Source organism: Thunnus maccoyii, chromosome 21 (genome assembly GCF_910596095.1).
Source record: "Thunnus maccoyii chromosome 21, fThuMac1.1, whole genome shotgun sequence".
In the NCBI taxonomy this organism is placed as follows: Eukaryota; Metazoa; Chordata; class Actinopteri; order Scombriformes; family Scombridae; genus Thunnus; species Thunnus maccoyii.
In genome coordinates, this window is record NC_056553.1 from 15,979,243 (window position 1) to 15,999,992 (window position 20,750).

General features: G+C 38.5%; 1 protein-coding gene across 1 annotated transcript in view; it reads right to left on the reverse strand.

Moving 5' to 3' along the window:
- cntnap2a (contactin associated protein 2a) overlaps positions 1-20,750 on the reverse strand; it is a 201,146-nt gene that overhangs the window by 136,124 nt on the left and 44,272 nt on the right. Inside the window, exons 4-8 of the mRNA XM_042399826.1 lie at positions 18,821-18,873; positions 17,886-18,036; positions 17,148-17,332; positions 13,322-13,465; positions 11,776-12,037 (exon numbers count right to left, since the gene is read on the reverse strand). Coding sequence (XP_042255760.1) covers positions 11,776-12,037; positions 13,322-13,465; positions 17,148-17,332; positions 17,886-18,027 — 733 coding nt within the window. The 5' untranslated portion in view covers positions 18,028-18,036; positions 18,821-18,873. The remainder of the gene's footprint in view (positions 1-11,775; positions 12,038-13,321; positions 13,466-17,147; positions 17,333-17,885; positions 18,037-18,820; positions 18,874-20,750) is intronic.

A 20,750-nucleotide genomic window follows, 5' to 3' on the forward strand; every position in this document is an offset into this window, starting at 1 on the left:
CCCTGTTTGTGTGAGTACCAGAGCACATGTGTGTGTGTGTGTGTGTGTGTGTTCTCTATCTGTGCACGCAAGCTTTGAACATTCAGTTCAAGTGTGTATAAGTCTGTAATGTGCTGTGTTGTCTGCATATGTCCATGTAGTGTGTGTGAGTGTGTTCGTGCATGCAAGTTTTGTACTCTCCTTTTCTCTCTCTTCCCTTGTAGCTGTGCTCCATTAAATATGAGTGATGTTTTGGAAAAGGACATTACTACTGGAGCTGAGAGAGAAGCCAGCTCACTCTCATCACCCTCTCCTCTATACATCACCTCTTACTGACACCAATCTCTATTCATCCATCCTTCCCTCCCTGCCTCCCTCTCTGTCCCTGATTCTTTTTTCCATCTCTGTCTTTATTTTCTTTCCGTCTATTCCTGCATTTCGCTCTTCCTTTTTTCCTTCTGTCTTTATACTACTCTCCTCGTGTGACCATCTGCTGCAGAGTGCGTCTTTTAAAACCGTCTCAGCTCACTGCCTCGCTGACTGTAATACATCGATAGTGAGGACACTGTAGCGAAGTTCAAGGTACGGTCGCGTGCAAATCATTCTCAGCAGATCTGCATGCAAGTCAATACGCATGTACCTTAGCCCTGCTGCGTGTGTCAATACATTTGACCCGTGTGTGTGTGTGTGTGTAAGAGAGTGTGTAAGCTTCTGTTAGCACATTTGCTTTGCAGGAGGCATGTGTGCGTCTTCACCGTCTATAAGACAGACTTTTTGTTTATATCTTCCCAGAATGCAATTGGAGACCGTGGCTTCCACGTCAGCAGGGAGCAAATTAATCATTAGCTGGGTGTGTTTGTGTATGTGAGTATGTGATCATGGCATGACCAAAGAAACTAAAAGCAAACCTGCTGAGGGGTGTGATTGCTATTTAAATACACACAAACACACGTGGGCAACACACACAACAGTACAGACAAGTATAAATGCATAAAAATAAAGTTTTCCAGGGAGTAAAATACAATCCTATTGTTAAACATTAACACTTGAAAGGTCATGAACTGACAAGTAATAACAGAGGATGGTGTCTGTTTTGTCTGAATGGCAACTAAAAAGTCAGTTCCGGTAGAAAGCGACCTTGATGTGCCCCTTCACCGACAATCACATTTCTGACTGTATATTGGTTTGGTAATGACTGTCAAGCTCTTTGCTCAATCCCGTCCCTCTCCATAACCTCTTGAATGTAATGGAAAATAGATACTGTGTAACCTTGTGTCCCCTCATCTGTTTTACATCACCTGCAACAGCTTTGAATGTTGAGCTTATCAGTGATAGCAAAGTTATTGAATCTTCACACTCATTGCAGCACACACGCACAAACAGACACAAGTGCCTGCTGAAACATACACTGTATCTTACATACACAAATATGTGGTGCTCTCTCTCTCTCTCCCTCTCTCTCTTTCTCTCTGTCACACACCAAACATACAGGCTCAAATCATGCACATGGCAGCTGTCTGCTGCAGATAAAAAGCACACAGATAATGAAGGAGAGCAGGAGAAGGATGATGAGAATTGTTTAGATGTGACTAGATAAAGAGTATTTCATGGCTTGCTTTGGAGTTGTCATTCATATGAGGAGCTTCATAACAAGGCTGACCAATCACTTTGCACTGTTTTTGTTTTGAATGCAATAAAAATGAAGAAATCGTACCATGGGTTCACACATGTCATCTCACCCCCTCCTTTTGAATTCTTATTTGAAAGAAAAAAGTGTGACGAGAAACTGAAAAATAATCAATTTAAGAAACTCAAAGTTTGAGTATGATTTCACATAAAAAAATACTGAAATGTGGACCCAATTATATGATTTTTAAATTTCAGAATAATATTTGACCCAGATATTCTTTCTAGATATTAACTTGTCCCTTTCTGAAAGGAAAAGCAATTTTTGAGGCCACAAAATCTTTTAGCTCCCAATTCCATCCAAGGCTTCTTTAAAAACATATCTCATAGCTTTATGTCCACATAATGTAATAAACACAACTATGTTAAAAGGTTCTTTTTATGTGATGTGTCTTATTATGTTTATTGTTATATATTGTTGGCGTCATTTTGGGAAAAATCGTTCTTGCATTAACAGCTGTGGACATTGCATCAGACTACCTTCCTAAATATGGTCAGGGACGGTCTTTATTTTTGGCCAACTCTGCACCAGACAAAATGATAAAAGAGAGTCTTCTTTGACCACTGCTGCTCATAACACCTGTGGTCACTAGGAGAGATTTTTACAAAGAGTACACACAAAAATTGATTCCTTTCATTTCTGAGAGGTATTCCTGAAATCTCCAGGTTTTACAATGAGGGGTACTCTGCTGCCGCTGCTGCTGCTGGTGGTGTTGTTCTGTCTGTCTGGGACACGAGGGGCTCAAGGAGAGAGCGGAGGAGCTCACCAAGGTTTACAGACAAGTGGCCAGACTAGCAAGGATATCTGGGATGAGCTGAGAGCTCTGAGAGACATGGTTGTGGAGCAGAGGGTGGAACTGAGGAATACCAAGGCTGAACTGCAAACCCAGAAAGACAAAGTGGTTGGTCTGGAGAAAGTGAACGAAGGTAATAAGCTGAACATGTGTAATGTTAAGGCTAATGTTTCAAGGATTACTAATGAAAATAATGATTATTTTCATTATGAATTAATATCCTATTTATTTTATTGCTTTGTGGTCTGTAAAATGTCAGAAAATGGTGAAAAATGTCCATCACAGTATCCTAAGCTGACATATTTCAATTGCTTTTGTCTGACCAACTGTCCCAAACCAAAGGATATTCAGTTTGTTATTAGAGAATTTTAAGAAAACTAGCAAATATTCATACTTGAGAAGCTGACTGAATTTTTTGCTTAAAAATTACTTAAATGATCAAAATTGTTACAAATTAGATTTCTGTGGATCATTACTTGTGCGACTATCTGTAAATAGAAGATTACTCAGAACTTCATTATATTTATCTTAAAACTATTTAAAGAAATTTTAAGAATATATTCCAATACATCGAAAATCACCACTCAAGCAACAACATATACAATTTCAAAGATTGTCAACAAAAAACTTATGACTCATTTTACTGGCAGCACTGGTTTCCAGAGTGACGACCAGTGAGAGGGACATGGCAGCTCTCAGGGAGGCACTGGATGATACTAAGACTGAACTACTGCTCACCAAGAACAGATTGGATGGCATTGAGAATAAAATTGCAGGTATTTGAATAAGAAACCAGAAACATATAAAGCTGAAAATAATAAAATTCTAAATGTAGAACTGTGTATGATTTTTGATCATTTCCCCTCACATTCTTGTCCCTTTGAGCTGTTTGGACTAATTCTGATACTTAAATGTTTCCATTCTGTGTTTATAGGCTCTCCGAAGGTGGCTTTCTCTGCTGGTTTGACCTCTTCAGGGAAAATTGGACCATTCAATACTGAAACATCACTTGTCTACAGTAGAGTCTTCACAAATATTGGCGGGGCTTACAACCCAACTACAGGTATGCTTGATCCCTAAAATTATAACATTGGTTGAGAGACATTCAGAGCTGATCTTTCTGATTCTCTGCTGTTGCAGGTATTTTCACAGCACCTGTCAAAGGAGTCTACTACTTCAGATTCACTGCCTTCCACAACAAGAACAGAGAATGGATGGCAGTAAATATGTACCATAATAGTAAGAGAATTCTGCACAACTCTGAGGAAGCTAGTGGTCATTCTTTCATTGCAAATGCATTAATTCTAGAGCTGGAACAGGGAAGTGTGGTCTACATGCGTCTCCAAGAACAATGTAGGCTTTATGATGATCTTAGCACCTTGAACAGCTTCAGTGGTTTTCTGATGTTCCCTCTGTGACTTTCAGATATAGTTTGATATCTTCACCAAGGCCTTTAAATACATTGTAAAAAAAAAAATGTACCCGATGTATGCAGTTGTAATTTCACTATAGTGTAAAAACAATGTGAATTTATTAAAAGGGGACATATTATGCTTTTTCTGGTTTTCTGTTATTTATGTACTGTTATGATGTCGTATATCTATACTAAACATTCCAAAACTTGAGGTTAACATATGTAGAAATGCTCCCTGCAAGTCAAAAGCCCACTCTTCAGCCTGCCCTGTGTTTTTTTCTGCCTTGCAGACAAGCTGACTTTGTTTTGTTGCTACATTTGTTCAATGCTGAAATATCAGGCTGTGTGGAAACAAAGTCTATATTAACAGTGTGCATTATGTTGATTAAATATCCTAAAAGAAAACTCTGATGAACAAGCTTACTTGGAGTAAAGCAATTAAGGAGTATGTCTCAACAACCCTCCAATGACAGAGTTAATGTTTCATTCTATGGGTTATTTGGCTTATTATATTTTGCTGTATACTGACCTAAATCCAAGCAACCTAATTACTTTAGGTCAAATTTCAAAAAAGTCTTAATTGCTATATTCTGAAAGACACTAAATTAACATCAAGCATTAGTGCATGTAAATGTGGACTGCATGTAAGTGACAGCATACTGATGTCCATTGCCATTTTTCCCAAATTCTGACATGAATGACTCAAACGAAAATACTACAACAAACTGCAACAAATTAAACTGCAAGATATATCACCTCATCTTTTGTGACTCTGTAAACATCAGGATGAGTGTGGACAATGTCCGGGGTTTTTTTTCCCCCAAATGAAGCAACTATCCCTTAAAAGGTCTGTGCACACGTGCAAAAACACAGGCATTACACACACATATTGACACAGTGTGCACATTGCCAACACAGTGAAGTCCCAAATGTACCAACACAGTTAAGTTTCTGTGACACTTTGGCACAGAACCAGCAGTCGTCTGTGTCTAACTGTGTAAATAACCTGGTTAAAATTTAGACATAGTTTGACTGATACACCAACAGTAGCTGCTGGGGCTTCAATAGTTTACAGTTTGGGTCTTCTAAAGATTTACTTGAGCATCAGAAGTTTTCCATTGCTCACACTGGTACTCTCACCATTGCTGTTGTGTTAGACTGGGACATGGGCTCCGGTAGGGAGCAAAAGTGTTGAAGAAATTCTTGTAAAACATAAAAGGTTTGAGCCAATTCACAAACAGACAAGTGGTCAGACCAGCACCACCACCCTTGACATCTGGGCTGAGCAGACGGAGTGGAGAAACATGGCAGCAGAACACAGGGTGGAGCTGACTGTCACCAAGACTAAACTTCAATGCCAGAAAGACAAAGTGGCTGATGTGAGTACACAGGCAAATAAAATTCTACATCTAAGAGTAGCGCTGTCTTTACAGTGTTTCCTTTACTTGAAAAGGCATCTATGTCATGTTATGTTGGATGAGCTTTGTGTTTAATGACGCAGTTAACACAGTGACAAGTTTAAAAGTGGCTTGAACATGCAAAGTCATGCCTTCGTGTGTAGCTCTGCCCTAACTTAGCATCCCTGTGGTAAATAGATGGCATTTGTCATGTTTCTCATAATTACAGTGACAGTAAGCCCTATACTGAAATATATACTAGGTAGGTAGTATGCATTGACAAGATTTAACCTCTGATCCACTTCTTCTTATTGCCATTATCATTTATAATCAGCCTGAGTCAGCTGGTAAAAACCTAAAATCATCATGCTCCAATAAAGAAGAAAATTTGCAGTTGGGGTTTTGTCTTGCACTGAGCTGAAATTTGTGTTCCATGATAACTGCTGAGTGTATAGTGTTTCACTAAAGACTTGAATCTTTGCATTCAAGGACCTTATCAACTCCACAATTCTAAAAAGGGTCCCTACACCAGTGTTTTTTTTTTTATAGTGCCAGTTAAGTTTACATATAAAAACAACCAATGGTGCTAGCATCAGTATTGAAATAAACCCATTTCTTGGACTTGGATTATTTTTCAATTCATTTATGGCTATTTGTTTCTAGAGTTTCTACTTTCAGATCACAGACACTGAGCACAGTGCTTGAGGGTTAAGGTACAAAGAGGATCAATGGTATCACAGTTAGAAAGCCTAGATGCAGAGAGCACACACCCAACATTCAGGACTGTCTTACTCCCAACAAGCCACAACCAAGTGATTTCAAAGAGTTGTGTTAATATTTGTGTTTATCTGTATAAGTGTGCAGGTACGGTATTTTATTTCTCTTGATTTCAGCTACAGAATATTTACCATGGAGACCAATGATGGATAACAGACAGTACTGTAGCATGATCATGATAAATTTTGAATGCAAGGGAGAGCTGAGAGGGAGAGTAAGCTGAGCAAAACACATAAAACTAAAATTTAAAAATGAATCAAAAAGTACTCATTCAGGATGACATGTCAGGGTAAACACTACACATGGGCCAAGGAGGGAAAAACTGAGAAAAGCAATAAAAGAAGAGAAGGTCATATTGAGTTCATGCTTATTGCCATGATTTTATATGGCGAGAAGGATGAATTGCTAACTTCACAAAAGTGTTGCAGGAACCGAAAAGATCAGAACAACAACAACAACAATGTAATGCACAAGAGTGTGTTGTGTGTGTGTGTGTGTGTTACTGTACATCCATAATTAATGTATTTCAAGTCGAATAATGCTCTTTTTTGTAAATGCCTAATCCATGTTACTGTCACTGAGAATTGTAAAAACAAGAATAAGAGACAAAGATATGCTTTAAGGGATGTTAAACAAAGCCAGTGAGATGATGATAACTTCATAAACAACTAAATACATCATGAAACAGTAACATAACATGGATTCAGTTAATGGTGAGTCCCTGAGATAATATGGAAAATAGGGGTGGGAGTTATTATAGTTGATAGCAGGTGGCCAGGTGAATACTAATCATATTCCCAGTGGTAGAAACGAATTACTGCTACACAGATATTGGAAAGTAATACACAACAATTATCATATTATCACATTACACATGGGGAATAAACATTATTTATGGCTGTACCTCTGTTTTTTTTCGTGTTTCATCTCCCTGGAGAACATGTTAGGAATATCGCACATCATTGTGATAAATCCTTTTAAGACTGTAGAGACTGTGGATATTATTTCTGTAACATTAAAATTCTTTCTCTCCTTCTCTCCTCCTCCGTTTCCCCCTGTTCCTATTACATATTGATCCTGTATGTACAGTATAAATGAATTTTGTCTACTATAAACGTATGGGTCCCTCTGACATTCATGAATCTATCCTCCTCCGCTCCTAAATATTCGGTTCTCCAAGGTAGTTTGAAGAGCTCCACACGTCTTCACGGATGGCAATATGCCAACCACACAAAGCCTAAGAATATAACATATCATAGACACATTCATACGCAAACACAAATGCTCACAGGCACAGGGACATACACACACACACACACTCAGGGGGAATGAAACAATATAACATTATAAATCGGGGGTGGCTGTAGTGTGTTTTTCTCCCCCTTAAATCTGTGCCTCAGGCCTTTCCATTATTGTAATTCCTTTTGCTTCCTATTCAGACTGTGCAAGTTAACCTTGTGTGTGTGTGTGATAGCAATTCTGCATCTCAAAAGAACTGATGTTATAACTTCTGGCTGAGCTGATTGATGTGAACGCATGCATGTAAGAACACACACGCGCGCACACACACATCCTCCTGGTGATATCAAATTGACTGATTTACAGAAATAATGAATTAACAAATTAATAACGGCAAAAAAGATTGAAAGCAACAGAGAAAAGCAGATGAAACTTATTTTTGCATAATAAATACCTTTTTTAAAAAGAAGGCATAATACTAACAGTAGACAAAGATAATTTGTGATCATAATGTACAAGAAAGATACAAGATATATAATGGTGTTGAAAGGGAATTCAAAAAACTACACTATAACAAAAAAGTGTTGGATATGTTTGTACAATTTTGTGTCAGGACTGAATAATGACAGCAGTATAATGTGTAGGAGTAGAGAATTAGCATTTTATTTTCTTCTTGGAACGTGAACATCTAAATTTGCATTCGTGATTATCTTGCCTCCATGTTACCTGTCACTGTCAAAGAGCACTTCATGTGGTGAAGGATGCAGAGAGCTAAATTATAGTTTCATGTTTTCTTGAAGCTTTACTAACACATCTAATTAATCGAGATTAATTATCACTACTTAAATCTTTTGTCTTCTTTGACAGCCAATCAGGAGTACCAAAACACATATTTCCTCACTTAGTGCATGAAAATCTCTTAGGAAATTAGATTTCTTTGTCTCAAAAGCTCCAGTGTGCAAAAGCATACTGGAGACAGTGAGTATTGTTTCCATGGAAACAATGCTCCAGCCCAATTTGATAATTAATCATGATCAGAGGATCACATCTTCAATGCACCTACAGTACTCAAAAACAAATACCAACACACATCAGCTATCTGTATCAAGTACAAAAAGAACTTTTTTCACTGGCTTTGGTTTACTGGATCATTTCATGGTAGGTAATGTGGAAAATAGGGGTTTGATTTATATTCGGGCACATCAAAACATGCTTTGGTCCTGCTGTACAGCCATAAAGGCAACACTTTCCAGCCCTATTTGAACAAAGCCGTTATACAATTCCAACAAATGAGTGATGAGAGGGAAAGAGAAGAGAGTTGGAGATTTAATGAGTAAGTAAGTAAAGGGAAAGTGACGGGAAACTGAGATCAGAGTCCCTGCAAGAATCACAACTAAGTACCTTCTATTAACATACACACACACACACACACCCTTGAGAAGACACCCACGGTCTAATCGAGAGTGTTCACGCAAAGACGTCATTTTCCCTTTAGTTTCATCATCCGTCTCTCCACTTCTTGAGAGGAGGAAGTGGATGAAATGACAGAGGTTTTCTCAAAGGAGAGAAGATTGTGTTTCTGCAGGTCACAAACAGCCTCAGGGTAAGTCCTTACACACACACACACACACAACCACATCTTTAGACACACACACATTTTGAATATGTTATGCATAGGGGGATTACTTTGTGTATATTCTTAGCAGACGAGATCCACTGTACCTGCCGCTCTATCTCCAATCAGGAAAATAAATTAACTTTAATGGCTTGGGACCCACTGTAGCGAGAATGAGATTATGAAGAACTATTCAGGTGATTGGACGTTATCAGAAATACAGAGCTTTTATTCATCACTTCCCTTCCCTCATCCACCTTTTTCTTTCACTGCACCTGCTGATACACTTGGATTTTGCAGAGAAAACTATTCGGGAAATTACAAACTGGTAGTTGGAGGGCAATGCTCATAGTAAAGTCATTCATAAAAAAGGTTGGTTCAGACCTAAATATCCCTCTATTTCAATATAAACACTAAACATCACTATGAATAAAGTTCTCTGCAACTACAAAAATAGTAAACATATTTTAATGTGTGAGCAAACAATTGCCTGACATTGCTGATACTCATTGGCTAGTTAGATGTTTGGCTCTCTAAATTACACCCTCAGTAATTCTATCACTGCCATTTTTATACGTAGATTGAAACTAGAGTACTCATTCTTAGTGGAAACAGCATTACTAGCAACTCCTTTACAAGGAGTCACTTGACTGAATGTTAATATAAAAAAATGAAATATTCCTTCAGTGTAACTTTAAATAATACATCATGCTATGTCAGTTATGTTGATGGTTACATTATGTTATTAGCGTACCATCTTTAAAAAGCTGTTATGGTTTATATTTAGAAAAGGTGACAGGATTTTAAGCAAAAGTGAGTTGGAAATTGACTTGATTCACCTGTTTTCACATCATATTTACACTGTGGTTAATATATGGGAATGCATGTGATGTGAGAGATGTTGGTTCAGCTAATCAAGTGCTAAAAAACAAAACAGAGGCACAACTTTAGCTCCCAAAATGAATGTTTTTTTGCACATTATAAGAACTAACTCCTCAACCTGATTTATTCTGACATGTTCAACACCAGAGATGTTGTCTGACATTAAACATCTTATCTTTCCCTTTCTTTTTTATTGCGTAGCCTCCTTTGTGTCTTCTCCTATAGAGAAACTAATCTGCACCAGTAAGATACCACTTTCTATAATGTACTGTATGCCATAAATGTCAGCTTAAGATGGTTAAAAGTTAAAAGTTAAAGGGGTTAAAAGTTGCAGATGAAAAGATCCGTGGATTAAGTCTGTATGTCTTTACCTTCCAGAAGATGCCTGATTATATGTCTCAATAAGCTGTCGCTAAACAGCTTCATAAACAAATTATCCCCACTGGGAGGAGAAAAAAAATGGATTGTGTAGTCTCTGTAAGAAGCTCTCTTTTCTCCCTCTCTCTCCCCCTCTTAGTGTGTGCACATCTGCACGTCTCTCCCCAGTATATTTGCCATTAAGAGGGACTAAGCATTTCATTACAAGTCTACTGAGCTCCCACTGTGTCATTGAAGCCAGAAGCCAGTGTGGCTTTCTTTCTTAGAGATACTAATAACAGAATCAAAGGAAGCAGTGGATGTTTTTGTGTGTGAGAGTGTGTTTGTGTGTCTGTGTATTCTAGTAATACTGATGTAATCACAGGCTCAAGCCCAATTAGCCTAGGGGGTAACTCTGTAATAATCCCTACCCCTGGGCATAATGGCCTATTAAAGCACCAGTGGACAGAATAAATGAGTGTGTCTAAGGAAAGACAAAAGAGAGGGAGGAAATAAGAATAAGGGAGGAAGGGGAGGATTAGAGGTGGTAGGATAGGAGTGAATGAATGGTGCCATTAAGAACAGACTTGTTGGGGGGAAAAAAAGTTTAATTTCAACCTTATTCTCTTGGTGTTTATCTAAATAATCAGCGAATAAAACAGTTCAGCTTTATGAACAGCAACTGAACTCAAAAACCCAAACAGAATGTCCCTCCAATAGAGTGACAATTATAGTCCAGTTATGTGTTTAAACATGCTTTGATCAAACAGTTATCATAAACACTTTTAGTTATAAAAGTCTATTTGTTTACTTTGTTGACTGCCATTCATGTCAGAGGAAGCAGAAAAATCGGATCTCATTGCTACAGTTTCAAAGCATTCTTTATATACTTTCTTTGTTGGAAACTCCTCCGACTGCTTATTAGCGTGGTTGGGCTCATGACCACATAAATCAACACCATGTCAAGTCAGAGACTGTGGAGAGGCGAGATCGAACGCAGGCCAAGAGGAATACCTTAATTGAGACTATCACCATATTGGTTTTGTTGTGATAATGTAGTCTCTGCGCCAATGCTTAAAAGTAAAGACAGCATTGCAGAATTACTTCAAAATGTAAGGTAAATACAAATAAATGTATCACCCATATATGTTAAGAATATAAAAATATATTTATTTTTTTGACTTCAGAAAAAAAGAGATAATCTGATAATAGTAACACAGTAATGTGTAAATTAGAGTGTAAAATTAGGTCTAGGATGAAAATTAGAGACGCCAGCCTTTCAGCCCATATGAAATACACCTACTGCATGTGTCACTTCTGCAGGACGTTTAAAAATGTGAATTACATCGCTTCACACTTTACCAAACACTCGAAATGAAATAAGATAATTTGTATCCCCCACAGCACATTTGTGGCACTAACATATTTATAATACAACAGTGACAGGTGTCTTAATAATTGTCTTTTCATTATGTAAATAGTTTAATTGTTTTGTTTCCATGCAACTTATTACTGGCTTTATTATTAATACTAATGAGTGCAGATTAGAGTTCATCAGTGTTATAGTCAATATAAAGCAAGTAAAGTGTTCAAGCTGTGAAGTGTTTTTGTGACTGTGTCTGTTGACGAACTCACCCGACGATAAGTCTACCCGGTTATTTCTGGTGGCCGTCGTCACATTGACATGAACTACAACCTTGCCATCTTTGAGTGAGACCTCCAGTGTGCCGTCGCCGATATTACTGAACAGCAGGAGCCCATTGGGGTTCCACGTACGAAACTGGAAGCCCACAGATACTGTGTTGTGATTGGCCCGTCCTGGCAGCTGCAGGAAGCTGGTGGCGTTGAAAAAGACCGGGAAGGAGTGGGTCTCCACACAGGAGAAGGACAGGTTACGCTGTTAAGACACAAATTCAGAGAGAGAAAAAGACCAACAAAAAGAGATAATAGAAAGTCATCAATTGATCTTCAAAGAGAATAGTTAAAAAAAAACTTGAATGCGGGCCTCTATGTGAAGTTGCTTGAATATTTCAAATGCCCCAACACTGTAGAAAATCATGTATTTATTCACCGGGCCTTTAGGCTTTGAATCTAGCATCTGTTTGTTTACCTTCAGATGTTCCTGACTAAAGCTAGATTCAAAGACTGATGTTCCTTGTGCACATAGCAAAAAGTCTCCCTTTGACTCACCCTGCGTTTGAAACCAAGGCTGAACAGTAACCTGGTTGATGTGTATGTGCTGGTAGAAAACAAACACTATTGTGGAATTCAAGCATTAATTACCATTGAGCTTCTTCAACCTTGTGCTCTTAATCAAATCATTAGCAAACACACATTATTGAGCTGCCTTACCAACTATAGATGATTCCTGGTTGCATCTGTGTTTGTGTTTGTGTGTGTGTGTGTGTCTCTCTGAAATTTGAGAGCGGATCTGTTTTGATTGGAAATGAATGGCTGTGTGAGTCATCAGAGAGAATTAGAGGTGCAGCTTTAATGAACTTGATTAGTGCCTCCATTTGTTCAATCAGTTCAACACAGATCAAAGAAGATACACTGGCTCTTAAGGAGGAACAGGAGATGGGGAGAGACGAGGGCTCTGAGACTTGAGAGTCTATCAAAGGCTGTTCAGTAACTAATTTTAAGGATGGCAAAACACTTAATGTGCTGAAGTTACATCCAGCAGTCATCCACAGAGCTGTGTATTTGATGAGGAGAAGCAAGACATTTAATATACTTCTTATTCTGTTGAGATAGATTGAAAACACAGTGGTTGCACTGAAATTTTGTCTTTGTAGGTTGCAGCAAAATAGTAAAATGGCAGCCATGATATCAAGAGGGAGGAAAGACAGGAGGCAAATACATGGAGGGGCCACTGATGGGTCAGTTGTATCTGATTAATTATGAATCTGTTAAACTTTTTTGGTGCAGTGAATAATTTGCCTCCTGACTCAGGTCAGATGCAGAGTTAGTGTGACAATAATGAGTATGTTTAATATTCAGCTGCTTTTACAAGCGTGTTATTTCAAAATGTTTAGATTTATATGTTTGCATCTCAATATATACAGTATATACTTACTCATTCAAGTCAAGGGAAGGTGTGTCCAAATTTTGGCCAGTACTGTATATATACATAAGCGTGTATGTGTGTGCGTGTGTGTGTGTGTATGCACATTTCCCTTACAAAGCTGGAGGTGTCTAGCTTCTTTCGGCGAGCCAGGTCTGTAATGTTGTCTCCATTGTAGTTGATGCTCTCCATGCAGCCTTTAAAGTTTTTTCTCCCTCCTCCCACTGGCTTCCCACTGTATGGCATCCCCCCAAAACTCAACTAGAGAGACAGAGGGCAGAAAGGTAAAAACAGACAGAGAGTGGAAAGAAGACGAATTAATTAACTTCCTCTGCATTTGATTAGTTTACTGCTTCTGCCTCTTAATTCTAAAAATCTACATAAAGTTGATGTGAAATGAAAAAAAACAAACAATTTCCCTTAACAAAATGTGTTCCAAATACAGTAGCTACACATATCTAATAAGAGCAAAGAGCTAAAATGGGGGGCATCTTTATGTCTTTATTAGCATCAACAATAGAGAGATGGGGGATTATGTCAAGTCAAGTCGATTTAATTTAAATGGCCCAGTATCATAAATTTGCCTCAAGAGGCTTTATAACAAAGGTCCCTGGATAGAGACAATCTGGGGCGTCCCCCAATTTTCAATTCTACACATATTTTAATATCATTCTAATTTAATTGAACAGGTAGGTTACTTGTATACTGTATGGTAAAAAAACAGTCTTGCAATTGGCAAGTAAAAGGCAAGCTTTCTGTTGCCAAACAACACTAAAAAAGTATCAAATGGACAACATAACAAAACATAATAGACACAGATGGATGTGGTATTAAGAGTAATTGTTAAAATGGGCATGTTTTATTTGCTTTGTTGGTAAGGGTTTGGATAATGTTCGCCTTTTGTGTTTAGAGGAATGTCCTGAAGGTACATGAAGGTCTACAAACACTCAACTGTTATGATGAAAAAACCCTCTTATGATGACAATATAAGGGCAATTTGAGACTGATCAAATCTATTGTATAGACTTTTTGAAAATGTGATGGCATCAGAATGCCCTTATGACAAATATTACAGTGCCACCTTTAGGCCAGTTGTGTGAATTAGTACACAGATAGATGGACTCTGACTTTATATATACACAACAATCAGTGTCAATCCCATATTAAATCTCAAGGCAGCATGGGTAGAGCTACAGTATCTGATCCGCATTTCAACCATGACAATACTGACTGATCAAATATCTTCTTTTTACCAAATACCTTGATATTGGTATACTATTGATATATACATCATATACCATACACATTTATATAATGTGACTGCAGGAGCAGCGGGAGATAGCACTAAAGGAAGGAGACAGGGGATTGTGTGGAACAGGTGCAATGAGAGGAGAACTGAGGCGAGGACATGGAGTCTAATAAACAGACATCTGGTGGGAAGCACTGAAGGACACAGAAATGACGTAAACGTAAATTGTGTTTCGTAATTTACGTATTACAGTTGTACACGTGTTCAGTTTTTTTCTTTCAGCTCTGAGGGAAGACAAGATGATGGAGAGTGGTGTGCAATTACCAGTAGATATGCGTCTGTCTATCTGTATGTGTGTGTGTGTGTGTGTGTGTGTGTGTGTGTGCGCATGTGTGTTTGAGTCTGTGGTGATGCTCCAGTAGTCTTAGTAATTACAGCCAAGGGTAGACACAAATGCACCCGGATATTTAGTCTACAGGCTTAAATGGGAGCAAAAGATGCACAGACTTGCACACATACACACACATACACACACACACACACACACACATACACAAGATGGAGTGTGTGGACTAGATGGAGTACAGAGGTAGGCTACACTTTGAGTAAAAGCTGGTCACAATTTCGCTATCTGTAAGAGGGACTCTCAGGCAATAACACTGCCACGATCCATTCAGGGTTCACCACAGACATACATACACACACACACACACACACACACACACACACACACACAACCTTCTGGTTCACCCTGTTGTATAGATTTCCCTGAAGATCCTTTAATTCAACAGCTTCAGTTTAATTGGACTGTGGTTTGTCCTGCCCCATTTCTCAGTATCCTACTTAACACCGGAATAGATCAGCCATATCAGCAATACTTGGTAAAGGTCACACACAAACATATCAATACACACACACACAAACACAGGCATTTACCCATGTATAGATTCACATGCACACAATGTACACAGCACACACTCACATTACACACAAGTGCATTTCATACCCATTATGCATTCAAAAATCAATTTCCTCTTTTAAGTATTATTAGTTGAACTTGTTGTATTCCATTACTGACTGACATTAATTATGTGAGTTTTATGGATTAGCATTATAGCACAGTGTAAAACCAATATCTAATTTCCTGTGTGGTATCAATGTACTGCATAGACAGTGGAGGACAAGCTACCACCTGTGATGAGCAGTTGTTGAAAATACGATTTCAAAGTCAGTAAAGCCCATTAGGACAGGTAACGCACTCCAAACACAACAATAACCAGAATCTGTAGGAATAAACATCATCAGAAAGAGACAACTAATAACTATAATAAGACCGTGTTCTCACAGGTTTGAAATGATTGAACAGCGCTGTTGAGACTCCCAATCAGTTTGAGAGGGTTCAGATTTTACGTGGGAACTGCTTGCATTAACAGATAAAGTATTCTGTGCTGAACATCAGTAGTACCCAAAGCTCCTAAACCAGAATTCTCATGAACGGAACTTCCTGCGATCTGAGTCCACTCCCAGCTTCATTGAATTACCCGCCCTAAAGCTTCAAGCATCAAATTGTCATGTGTTAAAGTCCATCTGAAATCATAATTACTCATCGCTTTTTGTAGTCACAAATAATGTCACTTATTTTACATGTATTGTCAATGCAAAGATTTGATTGGCTGTATGGAAACAACTAACCTTATACTTTTCTCAAACAAAAGATACTTTATTTACAGAGCAGATATGTATGCTATATCAGAAATACATGCAATTTAATTTCAGTTGGACTTTAAGGTTTTGGGAAGTTCGTCCTAGAGCTTGGGTTGATCAGGGTAAAATGCTGGGTGTAAAGCCTTCTTCTATTTTTCCTGAAACTGGGCTCAAACACATGCAAGTGGTACAAACGCATGTGAGCATGGTCAACAACTGTTTGCAGTTTTGGTGACCATAGAGAGGTGCCTCATTGTATGAATTCACTGCCCGTTATAGATTCTGCCTTAATCTCTTCGAAAGTTGTATAATTCAGCATATAAATCCACAGAAAAAATATGCAGTAAATTGGAAGGAGCAAAACACAACATGCATGACAGGTGTTTTGTCATTTTGGAGAGCTCTGTGCGTACACACCTCTGCTAGCTCAAACCACCAAAATTGCTTTGCATTTGCAATAAGAGGTGGTCTGAGCTGGAGGAAATGTAAACACAATTTCAAGCCAAAAGTAGCCCCGAAATTGCACCGCACCACCTCTCCCATCTTGCTGCAAGTTTGTTCAAAGTCTAGAAATTACCAAATAGACTGCCAGAGGAAAACTGCATAAAGACTGGGTTTGTGCTACCTGTATTTGATCTAGGGCTAAACAAATAAACATGACTTAAATGTTTGCTACTGTTAAGTTAAATGAAAATTTGCTAAACCAAGTACACATTGTGACAAACTGCTAGACAAGCCGGTTACTTTGAAAGATGCTGTTACAATGTAGGTTGAGAAATTAAGTGTTCTTTTGTTAAACTAGAAGGAATATGTTTGTTCTTTACACAGTAGCCAGGCACATATATAGGCACCTACTGTGGACTGACATAGATCATACACATACAAGCATCACTGTCCCCTCCTGTGTCTGAATTTGGACTTGTGTGAATGTTATTAGGTTTCTGATGGCCGTTCTCTCTTTTTGTATACTCATTATACTTTGCTTCTCACCTCATAGTCCAAATCAAGGTGGTCAAACTCTCCATTGGTCCTGAAGTGCTGAGTGTGTCTGTCCAGGGTGAAATTAACATTACGACGGTAGCGTTCAATCACCACAGAGTGCCAGTGATTGTCATCCAAGAGGCTGCCGGTGGTCACAGAGGTATGACCCAGAATAGAACCATACTGGTTACTGCCTGTAATTAACATGTAATAATAATATTAGTTATAAAAACACAGACATCGAAAACTGTTAATGAATTAGCATGTACTGACATGCCACAATTAATAGACATTTGTGGATTGGTTTCTCATGTTAGCACATCAAGTTATTCTCTCACACATTATAAAGCAAATAAAAGTAATTATGTCACAGTTTCCTGCCCATAATAACACACCTGATATGTCTTTAACAGCTCATTATACAGTAATAGACTTTGTATAGTTGTAACAATGGGTACAAGAATTCATCACCAAAGCTGTTGTTTCTGTGCTGCAGGAAGGTATCCTTAAAGGTTATACCAATTCTGTCAGCAACACAGCTGGTCGACAGTGAGTGATGTTCCACACATATGGATTGTTGTTTACAGCGTAAAAGGTAAAAAGCTGTGCCTTGGCACTTTATTTTTGCTCCAAGATAGTGTTATCTTGACAGACAATCTATACATTTTGATTACACAAGTTTAGAATTATAGTTTCTTTGCTCTGCTTTACTTTGTCTAAATACATGACATGGCATGTGTTTCCCACCTAGGTTTATCTGCAGCAGCAGCTTGGCCTTGCGAAGCTCCAGGGTGATGTAGTCTCCCTGCTGGCCCTCCCCGTGGAGAATCACACCCTCGCTGTCTGATGTCTTGAACCTCAGTGCGATCACATCCTTAATGATCTTCATCTTCTTCACCTGAACAAATGTGAACACCATGAACTCCAAAGGGTTGTTTAATGCAACAGATGGCTCATTTTCAATTATAAATATGGAAAAAAATCATGAAAAACAACAGTCTTGTCTTTACAAACTTTAGAAGTACTAACAATGATGCCTGAACTGTCCCATGTCTCACATCTGAATGCTCAGGCTCAGTAAACAGTTTGTCTCACTTACATTCCCTCCTCAACCAGTAGGGACAGATACAAAGAAAAAGGTTTATATTGATTATGGCAATAATGCCTGCAAGGAAAAGAAAGAACGACCAAGTTTTTCATCACTGCATATCATTCTCAAAGCATGATTTAACATGCTTGAACCCCTGCCGTTACCTAAAACGCACAAGCAATACTAGGCTGTTGTAAATAACAACACCAATTTGTGTGCCTTGGTACACATCAAACGTTGATTATGGTAATCCACACAGCTATCGTGTTTATGGAATGAAAATCAGCAGTGTAAAAGAATAAACATAAAAAGGTATGTTCTGAACCTTTAAAATCTGCAAACATGAAAATATTTTGCAATCATCTTATACCAGTATGTTAATTATTAACCTCAAAATTAAAAGGACTGAAAATTAAAGCAATACCCTGAAACTTGGAAACAACATCAAATTACTTATTTTCCCCATCATATTACATTGATATTGGTCAGTTTCTATGATCTCACATATACGTACTAGAATGATCTCAAAGGGTTTAATTAATTTCATTTGCATATTGAATATAATAAAACCTCAAGGTAGTAAATCCATTACCTTAAAACGATAGGAGATTACACCCTGTCCATCAAAGTTGATCACATCCGCCCCTAAATCAGACAAACAGTAGACAGATAGAAACCATAGAGACAGAAATAATAAAACGGGAAACACGAGAGAAAGAAAGGAAGACAGTGACAGTAAGAGACAGAGAGAAAAGGCAAGATTGAAAGAGATTAGTGATAAATTGCGATTTCTGACATAGAAGTCATGCACAGGTTGTCTAGCAAGGCAAAGAGTGTGGAAAATCAACAAATGTAACCCTTTAGCTCCAGAGCATACTGTGGCCTGCACACACTTCTATGACTGTGTCAAAAAAGTTTAATTACAAAATCATTACAATAAATAAATAAAACATCTTGTGTGAAATATGTATTTCAAGGTTATATCAAACAATGCACCCAAAATAGCAACAGTATTGTCAGCAAGCTCAGTCAGCAGCCTTTCACAAAAGTGCAATGATATAATATAGTAATAATAAAATCTATGATGGGTGAATTCCATTTTGTTGCTTCAGTTTCAGGGTACTGGTATAGTGCATGCGGACTCACTGTCCACAGGGCTTACTGGGACACTTGAGGACAACATTTTTAATGTTATTAGTAATACCTGTGCTTCTCCTACTATGTAAAAAATCTCCTTTGTGATAAAAGCCTTTTGCAAGTCATGTATTAAAGTTTCCCGTTAAATTCTGTGGGAAATACTAATGATACACTCACACAGGTGTTTTTTTTTTTTTTTACCTATTTTGGCGGATTAGCTGTTTGGCAGGGCTACAACTCAATCCAACATCAACCTGAGTAGAGGTCTAATCAGCCAGGAATTGGAAACACTTGTGCAGGCCTGTTAAACAATACTGATCTACAAGTATACATTACACATATTCTTACACACATACAGCTGCTGGACTTACAATACAATTCTCTCTACAGTACCACTGAAATACAAGATCATTAACTCCGAGCTATTTGCAGTATGTTGCATGTAAGAATGATAATTCACATCTAAAACGGGGGAAAAGAGGGCAGAACGGAGTGAGGCAACATGGTGGAGGTGATTTTCAGGAGATCTTCAGAAGAGAAATCAAGTGCAGTGCATGAGGCACTCTTCAATCCTCATATATCACAATCTTCTATCATTACCCCAACTGTTCAAGTGGTTAGTTAAAAGTGCATGCATGTGTGTCTGTGTGGTGTGATTGGTCGGGGAGGTTGGGGACGAGAGTACAGGATATGATGGGATAACAGAGCTTGGGAAAGATTGGATCACCTTATATACAGAAGCACTCACAGCCACACTGTCCCTCAATCTCACATGCTCTCTTGGCTTCTCATTTAAGACACACACACTCAAACACAATGCATGGTCTGGGGGCTGGGAGGGGGGATTGGAAGAAATTACATCCGTTCCCTTTGGTCTAACTTCAGTGCCTCCGAAATGATCCCATGCTGCCTCTCACTGGGTAGAAACGCATGTCTTTCGCTGCTTTACATTTGTCTCTTATTCTCGCACCTGTTCTTCCTCTCTCTTTCTCCGCTACTCCACTCACTGATCCACTTATTTCTTTCACTTTCCACTTCAGTTTTTCCTCTTCCATTACTTCATTTGCTTTACCCTTCTTAGTTTCTAGCTCTCTCTCCCCGCCCCTCTCATCATGTTCCTCTGTCACGTTTATGGTGCAAACGGTGGTCGTTGACAGTTTCCCAATTGTTTTATGAGATATTGCAGACCTGGGTCTGCTGCTCAGAAAAGGGTTGCCAGCTCAGTTGTGTGCCTGATGTCGGGAAGGAGACAGTATGGAGGATGAAGGGCTTTTCTACCACCTACAGACCCCTGTGTGATGGATAGAATGAGAAAGACAGAGGGAGAGAGGTTGACCCACTCTCATGCAGAGTAACAAGGGGACGATTGTGTGATTGTGATTGAA